Source organism: Balaenoptera acutorostrata, chromosome 15, assembly GCF_949987535.1.
Source record: "Balaenoptera acutorostrata chromosome 15, mBalAcu1.1, whole genome shotgun sequence".
NCBI classification, from domain to species: domain Eukaryota; kingdom Metazoa; phylum Chordata; class Mammalia; order Artiodactyla; family Balaenopteridae; genus Balaenoptera; species Balaenoptera acutorostrata.
The window spans coordinates 6,146,602-6,164,830 of NC_080078.1; the positions used below are offsets into that span (position 1 = coordinate 6,146,602).

At 51.9% G+C, this 18,229-nt stretch overlaps 1 protein-coding gene across 1 annotated transcript in view; it reads left to right on the forward strand.

Moving 5' to 3' along the window:
• The window catches only part of LOC103000862 (myosin-16-like), a 51,016-nt gene that overhangs the window by 8,067 nt on the left and 24,720 nt on the right, over positions 1 to 18,229 (forward strand). Inside the window, 11 exon segments of the mRNA XM_057530066.1 lie at positions 637 to 807; positions 2,628 to 2,807; positions 4,514 to 4,658; positions 5,435 to 5,493; positions 6,410 to 6,497; positions 7,181 to 7,298; positions 8,656 to 8,776; positions 12,056 to 12,188; positions 13,489 to 13,574; positions 15,468 to 15,641; positions 17,315 to 17,539. Of these exon segments, the coding sequence (XP_057386049.1) occupies positions 637 to 807; positions 2,628 to 2,807; positions 4,514 to 4,658; positions 5,435 to 5,493; positions 6,410 to 6,497; positions 7,181 to 7,298; positions 8,656 to 8,776; positions 12,056 to 12,188; positions 13,489 to 13,574; positions 15,468 to 15,641; positions 17,315 to 17,539 (1,500 nt within the window).

Sequence of the window (18,229 nt, forward strand, 5' to 3'; positions counted from 1 at the left end):
TCCCCGTCTTTGATGAGGACGCTGATCATTCTTGCCTTGGAAGGGTTTTGAGCAGATGCAGCTTAGCCAGGCTCTGACACGTGTACGTGCTCCATGCAGGTTGCTCTGGGATGACAATGGCACCTCTCCTTTGACCTGTTTTTCATATGAGGCTTCAGCACGGGGTTTCATTCAGAGAAAGCAGTCTCTGGTTTAAAAAAAATAAAAAGGCTTATAAACCCCTCAAACAGCTGCATCGTCCAGATGAGGATGAGAAAAACCAGAGAGAGAGAGAACTGTCTAAAGGCATACAGGCGGTCAGACCCATAAAGCATCTCAAATGATCCATCTCGAGAAATAAAATGGTTCTTCGCACGTTGATGTTCATGAACCACACGGGGCCAGAGTCTGAGTTTCGGGTGCTGGCAGCAGCATTGGGTGGCCCGGGCTCTGTGCCTTTGCAGGGGAGGGTAGCTGAGAAGGGCTTCTCGCAGGGCCGATGGGAGCGCTGACCGGGTGGTGGGTGTATCCGGGGAAATGCCAGACACTGGTCGGCCCTCAGCAAGCTTTAGCTCTGCTTGTGGACCAGCTCTCAATCCCGGGAGAGGCTGTGTCTGCGTCCAGGCTAATGCACCTCTTTCTGTCTTCCTGCCGCAGTTCAACAGCTTCGAACAGCTGTGCATTAATTTCACCAATGAGAAGTTGCAGCAGTCCTTCAACCACCACATGTTCGTGCTGGAGCAGGAGGAGTACAAGAAGGAGGGCATTGAATGGGTCTTCATCGACTTTGGCCTTGACCTGCAGGCCTGCGTCGACCTCCTGGAAAAGGTACCACACTTCTCAAAGGAGGGGCTTGGAGAGAGGTCGGGACCCTGGGGCACATCTCAGGAAGGGATTTCACTGGGGCCTGTGGTTTCAGGGGAGTCAGCAACATGGCTGATGACCTCAGTTTATCTGACCTCAAGCTTCCTCTCTGCAAAATGGGTACAACAGCCACTGCAATGGCCACTGTTAGTTCGGCTGTTTTATGCCTTCACTCATTGGATCATCATAAGCTACCAATGGTGGGGAGGAATTTATTATAACCATTTCACAGATGGGAACATTGAGGCACAGAAAAAGGAAGTCACCTATCCAAGGTCATCCATCCTATGAGCGGCAGAGTTGGGTTTTAACCAAGGCCATCTATTAGCCTCCCCTGTAATCACACCATAGGGAATGTTTTAACAAATGGCCTCATTCAGGAATATATAGGATTAGCAAATGCAAATTATTATATATATAATGGATAAACAACAAGGTCCTACTGTATAACACAGAGAACTATCTTCAATATCTTGTGATAAACCATAATAGAAAAGAATATGAAAAAGAATGTGTATATACATGTATAACTGAATCACTTTGCTGTACAGCAGAAATTAACACAAAATTGTAAATCAACTACACTTCAGTGAAATAAATCTTTTAAAAAAATTTAAAAGGGGATTTCCCTGGTGGCGCAGTGGTTAGGAATCTGCCTTCCAGTGCAGGGGACACAGGTTCGAGCCCTGGTCCGGGAAGATCCCACATGCCGCGGAGCAACTGAGCCCGTGCGCCACAACTACTGATCCCGCGCACCTAGAGCCTGTGCTCCGCAACAAGAGAAGCCACCACAATGAGAAGCCCATGCACCGCAACGAAAAGTAGCCCCTGCTCGCTGCAAGTAGAGAAAGCCCGCGTGCAGCAACGAAGACCCAATGCAGCCAAAAATAAATAAATAAAATAAATTTATAAAAAAAAAAAATTAAAAAAAAATTTAAAAGAGAAGAAAAAATAATATATACTGTTTGATTAAATGCAGAAAAGGGATAGAAAAAGGACATTAAAAAGACAGATGACAAAATTTGAACAAAGTCCGAACAGACTTTGATTTCTTAGTTTGATTTCTTAGTTTTCATCATTATGTACAGAGGTTATGGTAACATTTGGAGAAGTTGGATGAAGGATATACAGGAATGCTTTGCACCATTTTTGCAAGCCTGAAATTATTTCAAAGTAAAAAGTTAAAAAAATAAAGAAAGAACATACCTTGTCTCCGAGGTTCACCCTCAGGCCCATCATAGAGAAGCTATCATCCAGGCAGCCAGGGGTCTTCAATAGGGGCCAGCCTTACCTCCCTGGAAAAGTCTCCAAAACAGGCAGGGGACTGCCTGTCCTGCAGTACCTACAAATACCTGCCTGTCCAGCTGTCACAGAGCCTGAAACGCCCTCATGCTTGAGCTTTGGGATCAAGCGTTGCCTTCTTCCAGGAGTCTGCCTTAGAAGAGAAGACAGGTGTCATTGATGACGTCACCATTTTTCTGAGAGCCAAGCCTGCCTGGCACCACTATTTGGGTGGGATTAGCATTTGGGGAGCTATGCAGCCCCCTCAGAGACGTCAGTCTTCCCTTCTCTTGGACCTGATGAATTCTAGCCTCTTCCAAGTCTAAAAGGTCGTGGTATTCGAAGGCCACGGAAGACTAGACCATTCCCAGAGGTCACTGCCCAGAGTTCTGCATCCTGGCTGGCCACATGGGGTCTGGGGCACCCCTTCCACCAGCCCCAGGCCAGCACCAGAGTCACCCTGTCGGCCCCCTCTAATGCCATCCGCTCCTCTTCCCTTCTAGCCCATGGGCATCTTCTCCATCTTGGAGGAACAGTGCGTCTTCCCCAAGGCCACCGACGCCACGTTCAAGGCAGCCCTGTACGACAACCACCTGGGCAAGTCCAGCAACTTCCTCAAGCCCAAGGGGAGCAAGGGCAAGGGGCCCGAGGCCCACTTCGAGCTTGTCCACTATGCAGGCACCGTGAGTACCCCCTCGGCACTCCCTGTGGCCACCTGCCCAGTGCCTCCAGCTCCCACAAATGTAGGTCTGTCCTGCCACACCCTCCCTGAGGCTTCCTCCCTCCCACTAACCCAGCCACCATCGAACAGGGTGATCAGCTGATAGAAATGACCTCTGGCTTGTACTTCCTCCTCACTTCTCCCTCTGGGAGTTCCAAAGCAATCTAGCCAAGGATGCCCAGCAGTTCATGCCCTCAGACCCGCCAGGGCCATGCCATTGTCTACAGCCCTCCGTTTGACGGCTGAACTTCGATCTTGGTCAGAAATGGCGACGCTTGCAGGGACTTCCCTGGCAGCCCAGTGGTTAGGACTCCATGCTTCTACTGCAGGGTGCACGGGTTCAGTCCCTGGTTGGGGGACCTAAGATCCCACATGCCATGCAGCAAGGCCAAAAAAAAAACAGACAAAACTTGCAAAAAGAAGGAAAAAAAGTCCATGAGTCTATCAATTATTCCCCAGTTGATTGATTCATCCCTCTGACAGCACGTGGCCACCAAACTAACAAGGTGACATTTACGGAGTGGCTTTTTCACTCATGACAAACCTAGTCCTTGGGGAAGAGGGAAATTAAGTGCAGCCAGGACTCAGGTTTATTTGAACAATTGATGGGGGAAACAATCAGTGTTGCCATCAATGCCAATGCCTCCTGTTACCAAGGAGTTTGTTGAGCCTCTCTGGGTTTCACTGCGGGGAAATGGCAGGCTTAGGACAGAGCTGTCAGGAAAGCTGCTGTTGGACTGGGCATCGGGGCCAAGCTTTTATGATCTCAACAACCATGATAATGCCAATTACTGGCCAAATGGACTGCGCCACTACCCAGAGCAAACGGGCTTGGGGCCGAATTGCAGTGTTCCACCCCACCCTCCACGATGAAATGAGAAGGGCTCGGTGTTTGTAGCAATGGGACATCCAAAGTCAAATGGGGCCTATGCACTTCCAAGAAGGCTCTAAGATGAGGCCCAGAGGTGATGAATATCATACACCACATGGCAGAAGGAAAGCCCAAAGGTTTTGTCTTCTCATCTGCGTCCCTAGGTTCTCTGTGCTCAATGGAAAGATCTGAAAGGCACCTTCCTCTTTGCCTCTCCAGCTGGAGCTACATGGCAAAATGGGAACCAGAAATTAGTGGATGTCCAATTACTGGGACACAGGAAGCCCCCAGTTTGGATGGATGGAGCCCCCCTCCCACCAGGCAATGGCGGGGGGATGTGTGCTTCTCAGCAAGGAAAGAACAGATGCCCTTGTAGGGAGTTCTTCATGTTGCTTAGGATGCCACTGGTCAAGGTCAATCACTGAGCCAGGAATAAGATCAGCCAACCTGGGTAGAAGAAGACCCAGGGGTCAGGGAGGCTCAGTGTGGCCAGCAAAGCAAGACATGTAAGAGAAGGTCACACCTGGCAAAGAGTAGCTGGGGAGTCCTGGTGTGTGCGTAAAGCTCAGAGACAGGGTGCCCTAGACAGGCAAACTGCAAATGCCTAAGAGATGGGGGTTCATGGACATCCCAGGACTCCAGGCAAGTCATCAGGACAGGAACTGAAGTCCCAGGAGATGGGGCTGAAGGTTGGGGAACCCAGAGTGGACAGAGATGTAGGTCGAGGTTCTGGCTGTGGGACCTGAAAGGTGGAATCTGGGCCTGAAATGTAACCACTGGCATTTGTCCCCCTCCAGGTGGGTTACAACATCACGGGCTGGCTGGAGAAGAACAAAGACCCCCTGAATGAAACAGTGGTGGGCTTGTTCCAGAAATCAAGCCTGGGGCTCCTAGCCCTTCTCTTCAGACAAGAGGAGGCTCCAAGTATGGCTGACCCCTCGTGTGTCCAGTCTCTCTGTGCCGATACCCTTTAGCGGCCAGAGGTAGAAAAAAAAGAAAACAAAAACTCTCATATTTGACTCTTGTTGAATGAATGAATGAATGAACAAACGAACGAATGAATGAATGAATGACAAGTTGCTTGAGGTCGGCTATGGATACTACTGCAAGAAAGAGGTACAGATGCATCCTGGGAGCTTCTTCCATCAACCGAATTGATCACTGGGCCCATATCACGTCTAGGTGGAGCGATATTGCTTTGGAAAAGTTGATGCCCCAAAGCTCTGTGCTTATTTTCTGCTCCCTGATCTCCTGTCTGAGCCAAATGTCAAGCTCAGCTCTGCCTCCTTGCCAGTCGAGGTCATGTGACCCATAGGGGAACACCCAACAGGGCCGCCACTTAGAGGGACAAGAGCTGCACATCTCCTTGGGCTCAGAGATGTGCGCACCACCAGCATGCAGTTCCTCCAGACGGCACGGGCTCTTCCTCCTCCCCAGGCAATGGCAGCAGTGCGTTGCCTTGGGCCAGCCCTAAATCACAAAGGGTTACAGACCCTCCAGGAAGCACGGCACTCCTTGTGACTGTTATGCCACAGTCAGCCCGTTCACCCTCTCCCTGGTAGATCTCGTTTTCCTGGTGTGGGGGTCCCACCTCATCTAGTGCCCAGACAAGTCTTTTCAAAACCAGAGAATGCACGTCCTCGACACAGAGCACTGAATGGGGCTGCCTGCCCCTGTGCTGGGTACTGATGTGAAACATGCTTATCTCTCTTTCTCAGCTGGAAGCAAGAAGCAGAAACGAGGGTCCTCCTTCATGACCGTCTCCAACTTCTACAGGGTAAGTAGGGGCTGCGCCAGAGGCTACCTTGTGACCACTGCCCCCATCCATCCCTTCCAATGGTGTAGTGGTCTGGCTGCCACCTCATGGCCCAGGACAGGATGATTTCATTTCTATGCCTATGGTTGCCTCTTTCATTTCAGGGGTCCGTTTCCTTCTGAAGAGGGCGCAGAATCACGGGACCATAGGGCAGAAAAAACCCTTAAAGATGGTCCAGTCTAACTGCGTTGTTTCAGATTGAAACCCAGAGAATGATGGGACTTGCCCAACATAACAAGTGGAAATATCAGTGCCTAAGATCTTGTGCTGGCAGGTCTTCTGGGCTGGGCACAACTTCCACAAAGTTTGGGCACTACTGGAAACATATTCCAAGGGCAGAAATGTAGCCAATGGTGAGATGTTGCACAAAGAATGATTTCAATACTTCCCAAGGATCTGGCTGTCCTGAGGCAGAGCGGGCCACCTCATTGGACGTATCCAAGTGGAAGAGGAGGGATCATCCAGTAGGGAAGTTAAAAATGGCGAGGCATTTGTCCACACAGGCACTACGGTTCCTTCTAGTAGCAAGATTCTACGATGAGCCAGCACTGAACTCAGAGGGTCCCTCTCTCTGTAAAACACGTCACTTTGGGCAAGTTACTGGACCTTTGAGAGCATCACTATCTGACAGAACTTTCTGTGATGATGGAAATGTTCTCTTCTGTCCAATACGGCAGCCACTGTCCAATATGCTGTCCAGTACGATAGCCACTAGTCACACGTGGTCAGTGAGTACCTGAAAAGTGGCTGGTGTGACCAAAGCACTGAATTGTCATTGTAATTAAATTAATTAAACTCTAAACAAATACCTCTCCTGAGCATGGGTGCCCTGCAACACCAACGCCGAGCTTCACTCTTCCTTTCCCTCTACCCCCAGGAGCAGCTGAACAAGCTGATGGCCACCCTCCACAGCACCTCCCCCCATTTTGTCCGCTGTATCGTCCCCAATGAGTTCAAGCAATCAGGTACATCATGGGGACATGTCTCCCAGCTGGAAGTCCTCAGGATGTGTGAAGTTGGGGTTCACTCCAAATTAAGTCCACCTTTTTTTTTTTTTTTTAATTTATTTATGGCTGTGTTGGGTCTTCATTTCTGTGCGAGGGCTTTCTCTAGTTGTGGCAAGCGGGGGCCTCTCTTCATCGCAGTGCACGGGCCTCTCACTATCGTGGCCTCTCTTGTTGCGGAGCACAGGCTCCAGACGCGCAGGCTCAGTAATTGTGGCTCACGGGCCCAGCGGCTCTGCGGCATGTGGGATCTTCCCAGGCCAGGGCTCGAACCCGTGTCCCCTGCATTGGCAGGCAGATTCTCAACCACTGCGCCACCAGGGAAGCCCCTTAAGTCCACTTTTAATCACCAGGAATGATTGGGGTAAAACGGGGCATTGAAAGAACCTACAACAATGGATCATCCAAACAGCACGTTCTAGCTACTTTGTAAAGCAGAGTGGTGCCCACCTAGGCAGAAGTCACACTCAGGAGAGCCTTTGGGCCTTGGCTGAATTGTGGGGGACCTGGGACACCCTGGGCAGTGACTGGAGGAGATTAGGGTTGAAGACCTGGATATTCAGTTCGGCCTCCTTGAGTGGCAAGGAGTGGCCTAGGGTACCCTAGGGTAGTGACTCCCCATCCTGTGCCCTCCCTCTTGGCAGGTGTGGTGGACGCCCACCTGATCATGCACCAGCTGGCTTGCAATGGAGTCCTGGAAGGCATCTGTATTTGCAGGAAGGGCTTCCCAAACAGGCTGCAGTACCCAGAGTTCAAACAGAGGTGAGTGGTGTCTTCCCGATACCTTGAGTACAGTTCTCGGTCTCCAGGGGTTGACTCTTGATAAATGTAGTCCCATTGGAGCAGACACTAGGGGTACAGTGACGGACACTATCTCACTGTCTGCTTCAGTACACGATGGCCCGACTTTCAATAGCCAGCACCTGCATTTCTTTGCCCGAGGGCTCTCTCTAGCTGCTAGAGCCTGCTTTGCTACTTGGCAGGCTGAAAGTATCAGGAATTAATGCCTCCCCAGGAGCAGCCCTCGACCAATGACTAAGGACAGTTGACATATAAATGCTTCAGCTCCCTCACCCTGATGATGGGCTAACTCTGAGGCATGTTCTATACTGGCTCTCAGACAGCTGTGTGTTGGTAAATGTTTAACAATGGGCCCTCCAAGTTAAAATTTTTTTTAAGAAAAGAAGCCCTGTTCTGTGGTTTATTTATTCAACCTCTCCTTTTATTTCATGAGTCAGTGCATTCCTCTCCCTTTCCTAAAGTAGTTCAAGTTGGGTTTCAGTCACTTGCAGGGAATAGTCCTGATTAATAAACAAACACAAGTAACAATTAAAAAAAAAAAAAAAGAAAAGAAAAGAAGCCCTGATTTGTAGTATCTACCGATTTCCATGGTATAAATACTCCCACCACGGCTGACTTCAAGCTACCAATGTGACATCACTGAATGCAGGGTTGGGGAGAGATGCACACAGGCGCTTGTGAGCCAGGGGGAGCTGCTCCCAGTACACAAGGGTCCCCCAGCAGCCTGAAGCCCCAGTTGCCTGTTGTGATAACTGGCTTGATAACATGCCTTTTACTGGCTTCCCTGACCCACTCCCCAACTCTGCCACCTCTCAGATAAACTACTTGCACTTGAATCCTGGTCTCAAGGTCTGATTCTGGGGGAACCCAAACTGAGACCTCCACCTGAGAGGTTAATTTACTTCGACCCCTTCCCTAATCACTAGAACGTAGGACCGCAGATTGATGGAGCAGGAAGGGTCACTAGAGGTCATCTTGTCTAAGCCCTCTGAAGTCCCTAGCTGGGGAAGGACTAAGGGAGCTACTGGGAGGTCAGGAGAAGACGCGGTTCTCCCATGTCTGGAGGAAAAGATCAGGAAGGAAAGATTTTGGTGTCTTCATTTCTGAGGCCACCTCCCCGCTGAACTTCCGACCCACACTGACATCTACTCCCCAGTGTCTCCTGTCAGTCCCCTCCCTCTGCCTGCCGTGGGCCTCTGCGGAACAAGTCCAATCCCTGATTTGAAGGCCATCTCACAGGTCCATGATAACTGTGAGGGCAGACTTCCTGGGCTGCCAACTTGGGGATGATGGGGACTGCCGTCGTCTCTCCCGACAGGTACCATGTGCTGAACCCCAGCGCGATTCCTCAGGGGTTCGTGGATAACAAGAAGGCCCCAGAGCTGCTGCTCGGGGCCATCGACTCGGATGCGAATGAATACAAAATCGGACACACCAAGGTAGGGTCTTCCCACTCAACCCTGTCCCAAGAAGGTGGGTGTCAGGGTGTGAATTCCAGCTCAGCCGTAGACCAGGCGGTCAAGCCCCTCAGCTGCTGAGAGCCTCTGTGTCCTCTTCCGAAAAATCAGGGCTGGTAAAGCCAATCTCACAGGATTGGGAGTAGCGTGCGTGAGAAACCAGCTCAGACAGAGAGGTACTCAATAAACAGGAGAATATTAGGACTGCATGGGCCACAGATTTCTAAGAATAAACGCAGCCGATTGGAATCAAGGTCCTGGACTGGACCAGGGCACCACGGTACATGTGTGGGCGAGGTCTGGGGGTGAAGCACCCTAATCCCAGCCCACCCACACTGCGAGCCCCAGCCCTGAGCTGGCAGGCGAGTCAGGGTTGACTCAGACAGTGTGGCCGCCTGATCCTGACTCATGGGGCCCATGTCTGTCCCACTTCCTGGCCCCACAGAGTCCTGTCAGGATTGTAAGGGCCAGGCTGATGGTGGGAGGTGTCCGTTGACACCTGCCCAACCAGACTGCACCCCAACGTGACAGTCAGGGTGATGCAAGAGGGGCCCTGGCTTTGCCTCAGGCTCAGAGTCTGCCGCTGTGCAGCCTGGAGTGGGTCACCTGCCCGTCCTGGTCTCGCAGGGGTCACAGGCAGGCCCAGCTTCTCCGCAGGCCTGGTGTGGCACGATGCCCAGGGAAGCCCCCAGCTGCCTGTACATCCAACACGTACGGAGTGCCTCCTGCGTGCCAGGCACAGTTCTAGGCTTAGGGATACGCAGGTGGACAGAACAGAAAGAGTCCCTAGCTCCCTACAGCTTGCTTTGTAGCCATTGGTGTTAGCAGGATTGTAATACTGCCTTCAAACCTGCCAGAACCATTAGCTTTGGCCTCCTGCACCGCTGAGACGTGCTGTGTGGAGATAAATTGACTTACGGGAACTCTCAGGCTTTGTCACAGAATCACTGAATACCTGAGCCGGAGAGAACCTCGGAGACCAGCTCCTTCCCCCACCCCACCTTTGATGGATGGGAAACTTAAGAAAGCCTGGGGAAGGCATAGAGGTGACGTGTCCAATTTCATAGAACTAAACAGGACAGAGCAGGCCTCAAGCCCCTCGTCATGGGATCAGGGAAGTCACGTGACTTGTATCTGACACAGCTACCCCTGGGCAGACAGACTGATCTTGCTGTTGTTCAAGGGTTGCATGGGGCACCTCAGGTCCAGGTAAAGGCCCGGGGCTGCTGGGGACTGCTTTGCTCCCCGGTGCCAGGCAGGCTCTGGCGGCAGGGGCAGAACAGAGAACAGAAGGACTCCGCCTGTACACTGTGTCCCCATCCCTGGCTTTGGCTCATGTGGGCCCTTCCCCACCGGCCACATGCTTGCCTCACTGCTCCTCAAAGACCAAACCTCAACCACAATTAATCTGGAAATATCAAGCCCAATGTCTCTACCCCATGAATGGTGGGGAGAGGGCAGAGGAAAGAAGCATCCTTTTCCGTCCTTTCCCCGTCAGTATCCAAGCATCCTCATCTTTATATTCATCTGGGGGCTCTAATCCCCGCCCCCACGTGTAGAATCAGAGATTCCCAGCGCTGAAAGGACTTGGGGTCCTGCACTCCCACTGGACAGGAGAGGAGACCAAGTTCCCCCAGAGGAGAGTGACTTAACCAAGGTGCCCTAGCACATCCAAAGCAGGCTGAGGCCAGGTGTGGGTCTCCTGATTCCTTCTATACTTCCAGAAGTTTCTATCATGTCCTATTAGAAGCCTATAAAAATATGGTGCATTATAAAACACACTGATAAAGCGATCACCCATGAGCCCACTTAAAAACCCAGAACTTCATCTTTACATTTCTTTCCTCTCCTTCCTCCCCACCCCCAGGAGTAACCTTTGTCCTGAATGTTAACTGTACCCTTGCCTTTTCAAAAACAGTTTTATCACATATGCACATGGCCCAAGGTTTGCCTGGTTTTGAGGTTCATGAAAGTATCATACTTGATATACTCTTATCCGACATGCTTTTGTCACTTCATCATGTTTCTAAGATTCATCCTTGTTGGCTGGTATGTGACGTTCATTTATGGTCACAGCCGTATCATAGGACTTCTGATGGCCATGCCACAACTGTCCTGTCTCCTGTCCTTGGAAATTGGATTGCTCCTTCTTTTTTCAGTTACCAATAATGCTGCTATCAACATCCTCACACATGGCCCTATGCAAGAATTTCTCTAAAACAAAGTTTTCAACCTTGGCTGTACATTAGAATCATCTAGACTGAGGGTGGGGCCAGAGAGGTTGGAACACTGATGCCTGAGCTCCCCACCCCAGAAACTGTTTGAAGTCACCTGTGCCCAGGCAACGGCATCTTTCCAAAGCCCTCCAGGTGGGGATGATGCGCAGCCGGGGTTGAGATACACGCTGAGGGAGTGACAACCAATTGCCAAAACTGTACTTACTCACCACCCACCCCCTCGTTGATTCACATACTTGCCAACACTTGTTTTATCAGAAGTCTTCAGTGTTGCAGGTTGCGGGGAGGGGGAATGGTTATCTTGTGATCTTAATTCGCATTGCCCTGAGGTTGGGTGTTTCTGGCCCTTTCTAACATGCATTGCAAAGCTGTTCTTGTTTTCCTGGGGACGAGTCCCACTCATAGAACAGAGCCGGATGCCTGAAACTGTGCATCACTGGGAAAACTCTGTCCCCTTTCTAGAAAGTCAACTCCCCCTGCTGACCACTACCCCCTCTTCTCACTCCCGTACCCCGCGGGACCGTGACTGTCCCAAGGCTGCTTTGCACAGTGGTGAAAAGGAAGGCCCGTCAGCACCCTGCTGCCAGGCAGTCACCGTAGGTAGCAGTGAAGAGCCAAACGATCTACCACATTTTACTCAGAGCTTCACAGTTGGCAGAAGTACTTTCCCCCTGTTATCTCATTTAATTTTTATAGCAACCCTCTAAGGGAGGGATCAACAGCCCCATTTCACAGATGAGGCACTGAGGCCCTGAGATGTGAGGAGGCATGTCCAAGGTGACCCAGCTAGTAATTGCAAGGCCAGGACTAGAGCCCATAGGAGTGTCCAAGAGCGAGAGGAAATAGATGCCGAGGCTGGCATGCCCTGCCGTGCAGATGTCCAGGCCAGGGCCAGCTGTTTCCCAGGGTCTCTGACTTCTGAAGGACCCGTCGGAACTTCTTGTTCTTTGATTTTGAACTCCCCGCTAAGCAGCTGCTTTGGTGACAGAGGGGCTATTCTCAGATCCATGTGTCTTTCCCCCAGGTCTTCTTCCGAGCAGGCGTCCTGGCCAAGCTCGAGGACATGCGGGACGAGCGTCTGGCCAAGATCATGACGATGCTTCAGTGTCGGCTCCGGGGTTTCCTCATGAGGGTCGACCAGGGACCCCTCCACACACACTGTGCTCAGCTCCACCAGTGACACTGGGCAGTGAGATAGGGAGGGTGCCAATGTCTCTGCTGTCCCAAAGAACCCTCTTTGTGGCCTGTGTTGGTTTCCTGGGGCTGCCATTAACAAAGTACCACAAACCAGGTGCCTTAAAACAACAGAAATTTATTTTCCCATGATTCTGGAGGCCAGGAGTCTGAAATTCAGGTGTTGGCAGGCAAGCTCCCTCCAAAGCCTCGAGGGGAGAAGCCTTTCTTGCCTCTTGCAGTCCTGGTAGCCCCAGGCACTCCTTGGCTTGTGGCTGCATCTCTCCAATCTCTGCCTCTGTCCTCACAAGGTCTTCCTCTGTGTCTGTCTTCACATGGTCTCCCTTCTTTTTATAAGAACACCAGTCATCTTGGGTTAGGGGCCCCCCACTACTCCAATATGACCTCATCTTAAACTAAGTTAATTCCATCTGCAAAGACTCTTATTTCCAAATAAGATCACATTCACAGGTTCTGGGGGTTAGGACTTCAGCGTATCTTTTGGGAGGGGACACAATTCAACTCCTAACAGGGACCATCTAATATAAACCCTTCTCTTTACAGTCCACAAGTCACTTTCACAGCCTTCCCCTTACTTGATCCATACGATGATGCTGTGAGAGGGATGTGGTAGGATCAGCACTCCCATTTTACAGATGTGGAAACTGAGATCAGAGGGGTTAAGGTACTGGGGCAGGTTCATGCAGAAAGAGTCAGGATTAGAAGCCAGAAATCCTCGTCCCAAATCGCTGCCCTCAGAATTGTGTTTTTCAGCCATCTCCCTAAAATGGTAATTAGAAAATAGCTCTGGCTGCCCTGGCCGCCCTGTGGTTGACTCTGGCTCTTGTGGTCATAGTATTAGTAATAATAACAGTAATGAATAAATAATAACAGTAATGAAGTCCTGATATCCACTAGCAGGCCCCCTGTGACCCCGGCCAAAAGCAGGGACACCAGTTAGGGGCTGAGTGGTGGGACTCAGTGCACAGAAGATCCTCCGTAAATGACAGTTGAAGGAAGCAGTCAGGGACAAGGAGGGCTGATTCCAGAGACCGCAGACGGATGGGATTTGGATGGGATTTGGAGACTAACGGATGATTTCCAGTGAGGCAGCAGAAGGAGGGGAAATGCAGGAAGAAATGAGCTCAGCCCTGAGCTGTCCAGGAGGAGCTGGTTCCATCGGGGAGGCCAGTCCCCCGTCCTGCACCCCCAACCCCACCACACACGCCTTCGTTTTAACCCATGCAACACTGGATTCTTCCCTTTTTTTTTTTTTTTTTTTTTGCAGAATTGGCCTGAAGGTCATCCAGCGGAACACACGCAAGTTCCTGGAGCTGCGTTTCTGGGGCTGGTGGAAGCTCTACAACAAGGTGAGGACTGAGGGGCCGCAGTGCTGAGCGGAGGGGCCTCCTGGGGATGCTGCAGGGACAGTCTGAAAATGAGGGCACCTTGCAGGAAGAGCGTAGCCTCCTTCCAGGCGGGGGCTGAGTCCTCCCTGAGAAAAACGATAGTGTGTCTTCCCACCTTTCAACTCATCCCTCAAAATAAAACCCACTTAGGATGCAGAGAGCCCCCTCCCCACAAAAGTGGGCTTGGTGCACAGTGCCTCACCCCTGGGCATGTTGAAGCATCTCAACTCCTTCAGTGAAGTCCTGGACTTTAGGAAATCATGGGATCCAACCTCTCCTTTCCCAGGCTGTTCTGAGGCAGCAGTGGGGGTGAGTGAGTCAGCCAGGAGGGGAGGCTGCAGGCGCCCAGGCAACCAGGCCACCCTCAACAAATGCAGGAGGCCACGAACCAGCCTACTGCATGAAGCTCCACTAGCGCTGGGGCAGGGCGTCCCACCTGGGGCCCCTGTTACAAGGAAGCACGCCACTGGCCCCGGGGGCAGGGCTGCCGCATTCAGGGGGCCGGAGGGCAGTGCTGTCTTGAGGGGCGGGGTGTTCAGGGCGGCTACGTGGAGGGTTGGCACAGGCTCCAGGTCATCCTTGGGGGCCCTGAGCCCGCGACAGCTCAAGCAGAAGCTTCTCTCCCCTCCCCATAGGGGAGAACTTTCTAACAATCCATGCTGACCACAAATTGAAAGGGAGGGATAGTAAGTTCTGCATCCCCAGCGGTACCCACGCACAGGAGGGCCTGAGACGGCAGAGGGATCTAAACAAAAATTTCTCAAATTTAGTCAGTATGGCATTTCCCCCACCTGTTCTATGACTGACCTTCTTTCTTTACATCAACTCACTTTTTTATTTCGAAATTTTTATTTTAAAAGGAAACTTCGCATCCTTACCTGTCTCATCCTAAGCAAACGTTATGCATAAAACTGTGGATTTCACGAGTTCTTTTCATTTTTAAAAATTATTATTTTTCAAAATCATGTATTAAACTATTACTTTTCAAAATTATTTTTAAAGTAACTATGTAACAATGAAAATCAAAAGGTTTCCGTGCAAAGGGTGAATCCATCTCACCTGCCCCCTCAGTGTATGTGTTACCCTTTGGGAAGCCCCAGACCAACGGCCTTTAAGATTCCTTCCAAGCCAGACATAAGTGACCACAGATGACAAGGAGACAGAGCCTCGAAACTTCTCTGCTCTTTACCAGAAAGTAAAACTTCACCAATTAAACATAGCGGAGCAAGATCCTGTTCCAATGAGTAAAAACATAAAATTAAGTTAAAATTCTTCACTCTTAGTGTGTTAAGTGAGCTCTAATCTTATTTAACTAAGTCAGATAAGCTGAATCAATGGAAAAAACACCACCTTGGGGGAGGCTTTCACTGGATAAAAAGTGTAACACAGTTGCAAGTGATGCTTACTATCACCTTTTTATGTAAATTTTGCACTGCAGTATCCCAGGTCCCCACAGACCAGGCTGGCGATGACAGGTTTATCTGTCATCTTCAAAGAGAGGTGATTCCTTCTCCCAAATCCATGGTGTTTGCGCCCGCGAATAATGTATCCATTGATCAGGGAATATCCCAAGGGCCTGTCCTGCCTGCTCTGCTTGGTGCTGTAGAGACACCGAGGGCAGGAGGGAGATGGGGAGGGGCAGAGGGCAGGGCTCGTGGTCTAGCAGGGCAGAGGACCCAATGGACCCAGGCACTCTTGCAGGATGAGAAGTGCCAAATGCACAGAGAGGTCCAGACAGGTGCTGTGGGTGCAGAAGAGGAGCGACTATTCCTGGTTGAAGGCAAAGCAGCCCACCACCTAGCCCCCTGGCAAAGCCCATCCCCCTAACACTCTGCAGTGTTGTTCACCACCCAGGTCAAGCCACTCCTGAATGTGGCTCGGCAAGAGGAGGAGATGAAGGCCAAGGAGGAGGAGCTGAGGAACGCCATGGCCAAGACGCAGCAGCTGCTAAGCAAGTTCAAGGATCTGGAGGAGAAAATGGCCACGCTCAGCCAGGAGAAGAATGACCTCACCATCCAGCTGCAGGCAGTATGTGGGGCCCTGGGGGCAGCGGCAGCAGCTGGGGGCCTTGGCAAGAGTCAGACCCAGAGAAGGAGGGAGAGTGGCCTTCCAAGAAGCTGTGTCCTTCCAGCTGGGGAATTCCCAGCCTTCTCTTTCTTTCATTGCCATGTCACCCTGGACCCAACTACCAAAAAGACTCCATCAAATTCCTGTTTGCCCACAGCAGCAGGCTGGGCACACACACATACAGTACATGCTGGGCCTGGGGGATTGTCCAGACATGGGGGCCACGAGACGGTAGGAGGAGCACCTCTGGGGTGAGCCTGGCTCCCTGAGGACCTAGGGAACTTGCCCTCTTTTCTCCGCTTCCTTTTCCTCACCCATCAAGTGCAAACACAGAGGGGAGAACATATGACCTAGTTTCTGCGGGAAGCCTGACTCTGACTCCCAGTACGATGAGCGGCTTCACTGCCGTGACGCTTCTGGTTTACAAGGGTCCTTCCTTCTCTGGTTTGAGATTTCACAACCACCTGATAAGACGCCCGATTTTCATGCGTATCTTCAGGGAAGGAAACTCCACTTGACCGACCTTTAGAGACTTGATCAAGGTCCCAAGCCGGTCAGTAGAAGACCCACAACCGGGAGGGATCCAGTCCCATCTTGGTCGTTCCTGCTCTGTCACAGCCATGTCTCCTCAGCCGAGAGAGTGTCAGCACTTGCATTAGCTATCCATTTTCCCCAAGCTGTCTCCGACATCTTTTCTCCCATCCTTTCCACACCCCTGAGAAGCTGCTCAGGCTAGGACCCTCATTTTATGTCTGGGGAGGCCGAGGCCGAGCGTGAATACAAGGATAAAAGAATCTTCCATTTACAGAAGGGCCTCCATGTGCTCCATCCCTTTATGCCTCACGATGATCATGTCCCTTATTTTGCAGAGAATTGAATTTCAGTAAATTTATGCCACGAACCAAAAGTCACCTAGCTGGTCTGGTCTTCCGACTCCATGGCCAGTTGTTGTCTCACACCACTGACCCCATCTCAGGGAGACCCCAGTGGACACCCCGGTTGTCCCTCCTCTGCCACTTACTGCCTGTGTGACTTTTGACAACTCCACCCCCTCTGCATATCGGTTCCCTCATCTCTGAACCCTAGCTTATAGATAACACATGTCTGGCTTGCTTCTCAGTGTTGTTATAAGGAGAAACCAGGGACGGGAAATGGTTTGTCAACACGAAAGTGCTAAATCAATGCTGGGAGTTCTTTGGGTGGACATGTCCCTCCACGTTGGCGGATGCAAGCATAGACCCACATGGGAACAGTGGATGAGATGGCAGAGCCTGAACGGACAGCGGCGTCCTGCCTGAGTGGCCCGCACTTCTCCTAGACCACTCTGCTAACACCTTAAGTGCATCTGATCACCTGGGATCTCGTTAAAAAGCAGACTCGGATGAACAGGTCACAGGTGGGGCCTGAGAGTTTGCATTCTAACCGGCTCACAGGTGACGCTGCTGCTGCTGGTCTGGGGGCCACGCTCCTGGACGAGGCTTTGTCACCAAGAAGCGCAGAGATAGCCAGCCCCCGTCTAGCCCCCAGGACACGTTTGTTGGGGGCCCATCAGCCCGAGGCCTATCCATCAGCACGTTCCCCTGCAGGTGCCCGGACCCTGCCTTTGACCAATACTCTCTTTCTTCCACCGGGAGCAAGAGAACCTGATAGACGCGGGGGAGCGCCTGACCCAGATGATGAAGACCAAGATGGAGCTGGAGAGCCAGATCTCCGACATGCGGGAGAGGCTGGAGGAGGAGGAGGGTACATCGGCCTCGCTGAGCGCCACCAAGCGCAAGCTGGAGGGGGAGCTCAGTGACCTCAAGCGGGACCTGGAGGGCCTGGAGACCACGCTGGCCAAGGCGGAGAAGGAGAAGCAGGTGGGGAGGCCCCTGGGCCAGACCCTGCTCCTCCCAGGGCCAGGGAACCCCCAGCCCGCTGCCCTGCAGGGGCCACACCCAGAGCCCGTACCGCAGTGCTGCCCGGGACCCGAGCCGCCAGCCACATGCAGCTATTTTAACTTAATTCAGTACAATTTCAAATGTCGTTCCTCAGTCAACCTGGCCGCATAGGGAGGGCTCAGTAGCCGCTCGCAGCAAGTGCTACAATGTCGGACAGAGCAGACAGAGCACACGTCCATTGTCTGGACAGAGCAGCTGACTCAGGGGGCTGAGGGCTGTTCCCCTCGTGGGGACGCCCAGGCCTGGCCGGTCCTCCTCGTGCCTGGCATTCCTGGGCGTCTGCCTGGTCTTCTGCCCACTCAGCCTCCGCATCCCTGGGGCGCCTCCCAGAACACCCTTCTGCAGCACCATGTCCACCCCTCCCCCTTCCCAGAGGAAGCAACCGTATTGTAAGGTGGGGTCACCTTTAGCTGTTGGATTTCTGCCCAAACAAGCAGCTGCTGCCCCTCCAAGTGGCTCCCTGGCTCCTGGTACCGTCTGGCTGGCCCTTGGTCCCAGGCCCCCTTCCTATCTCGCAGTGGGTGGGGTCCCCGAGCAGGGGGAGGTGGACGCTGCCTAAAACGGGGCGTCTGCAGCTTTGATGTGCACTCGAAGCACAGGGACCTCAAT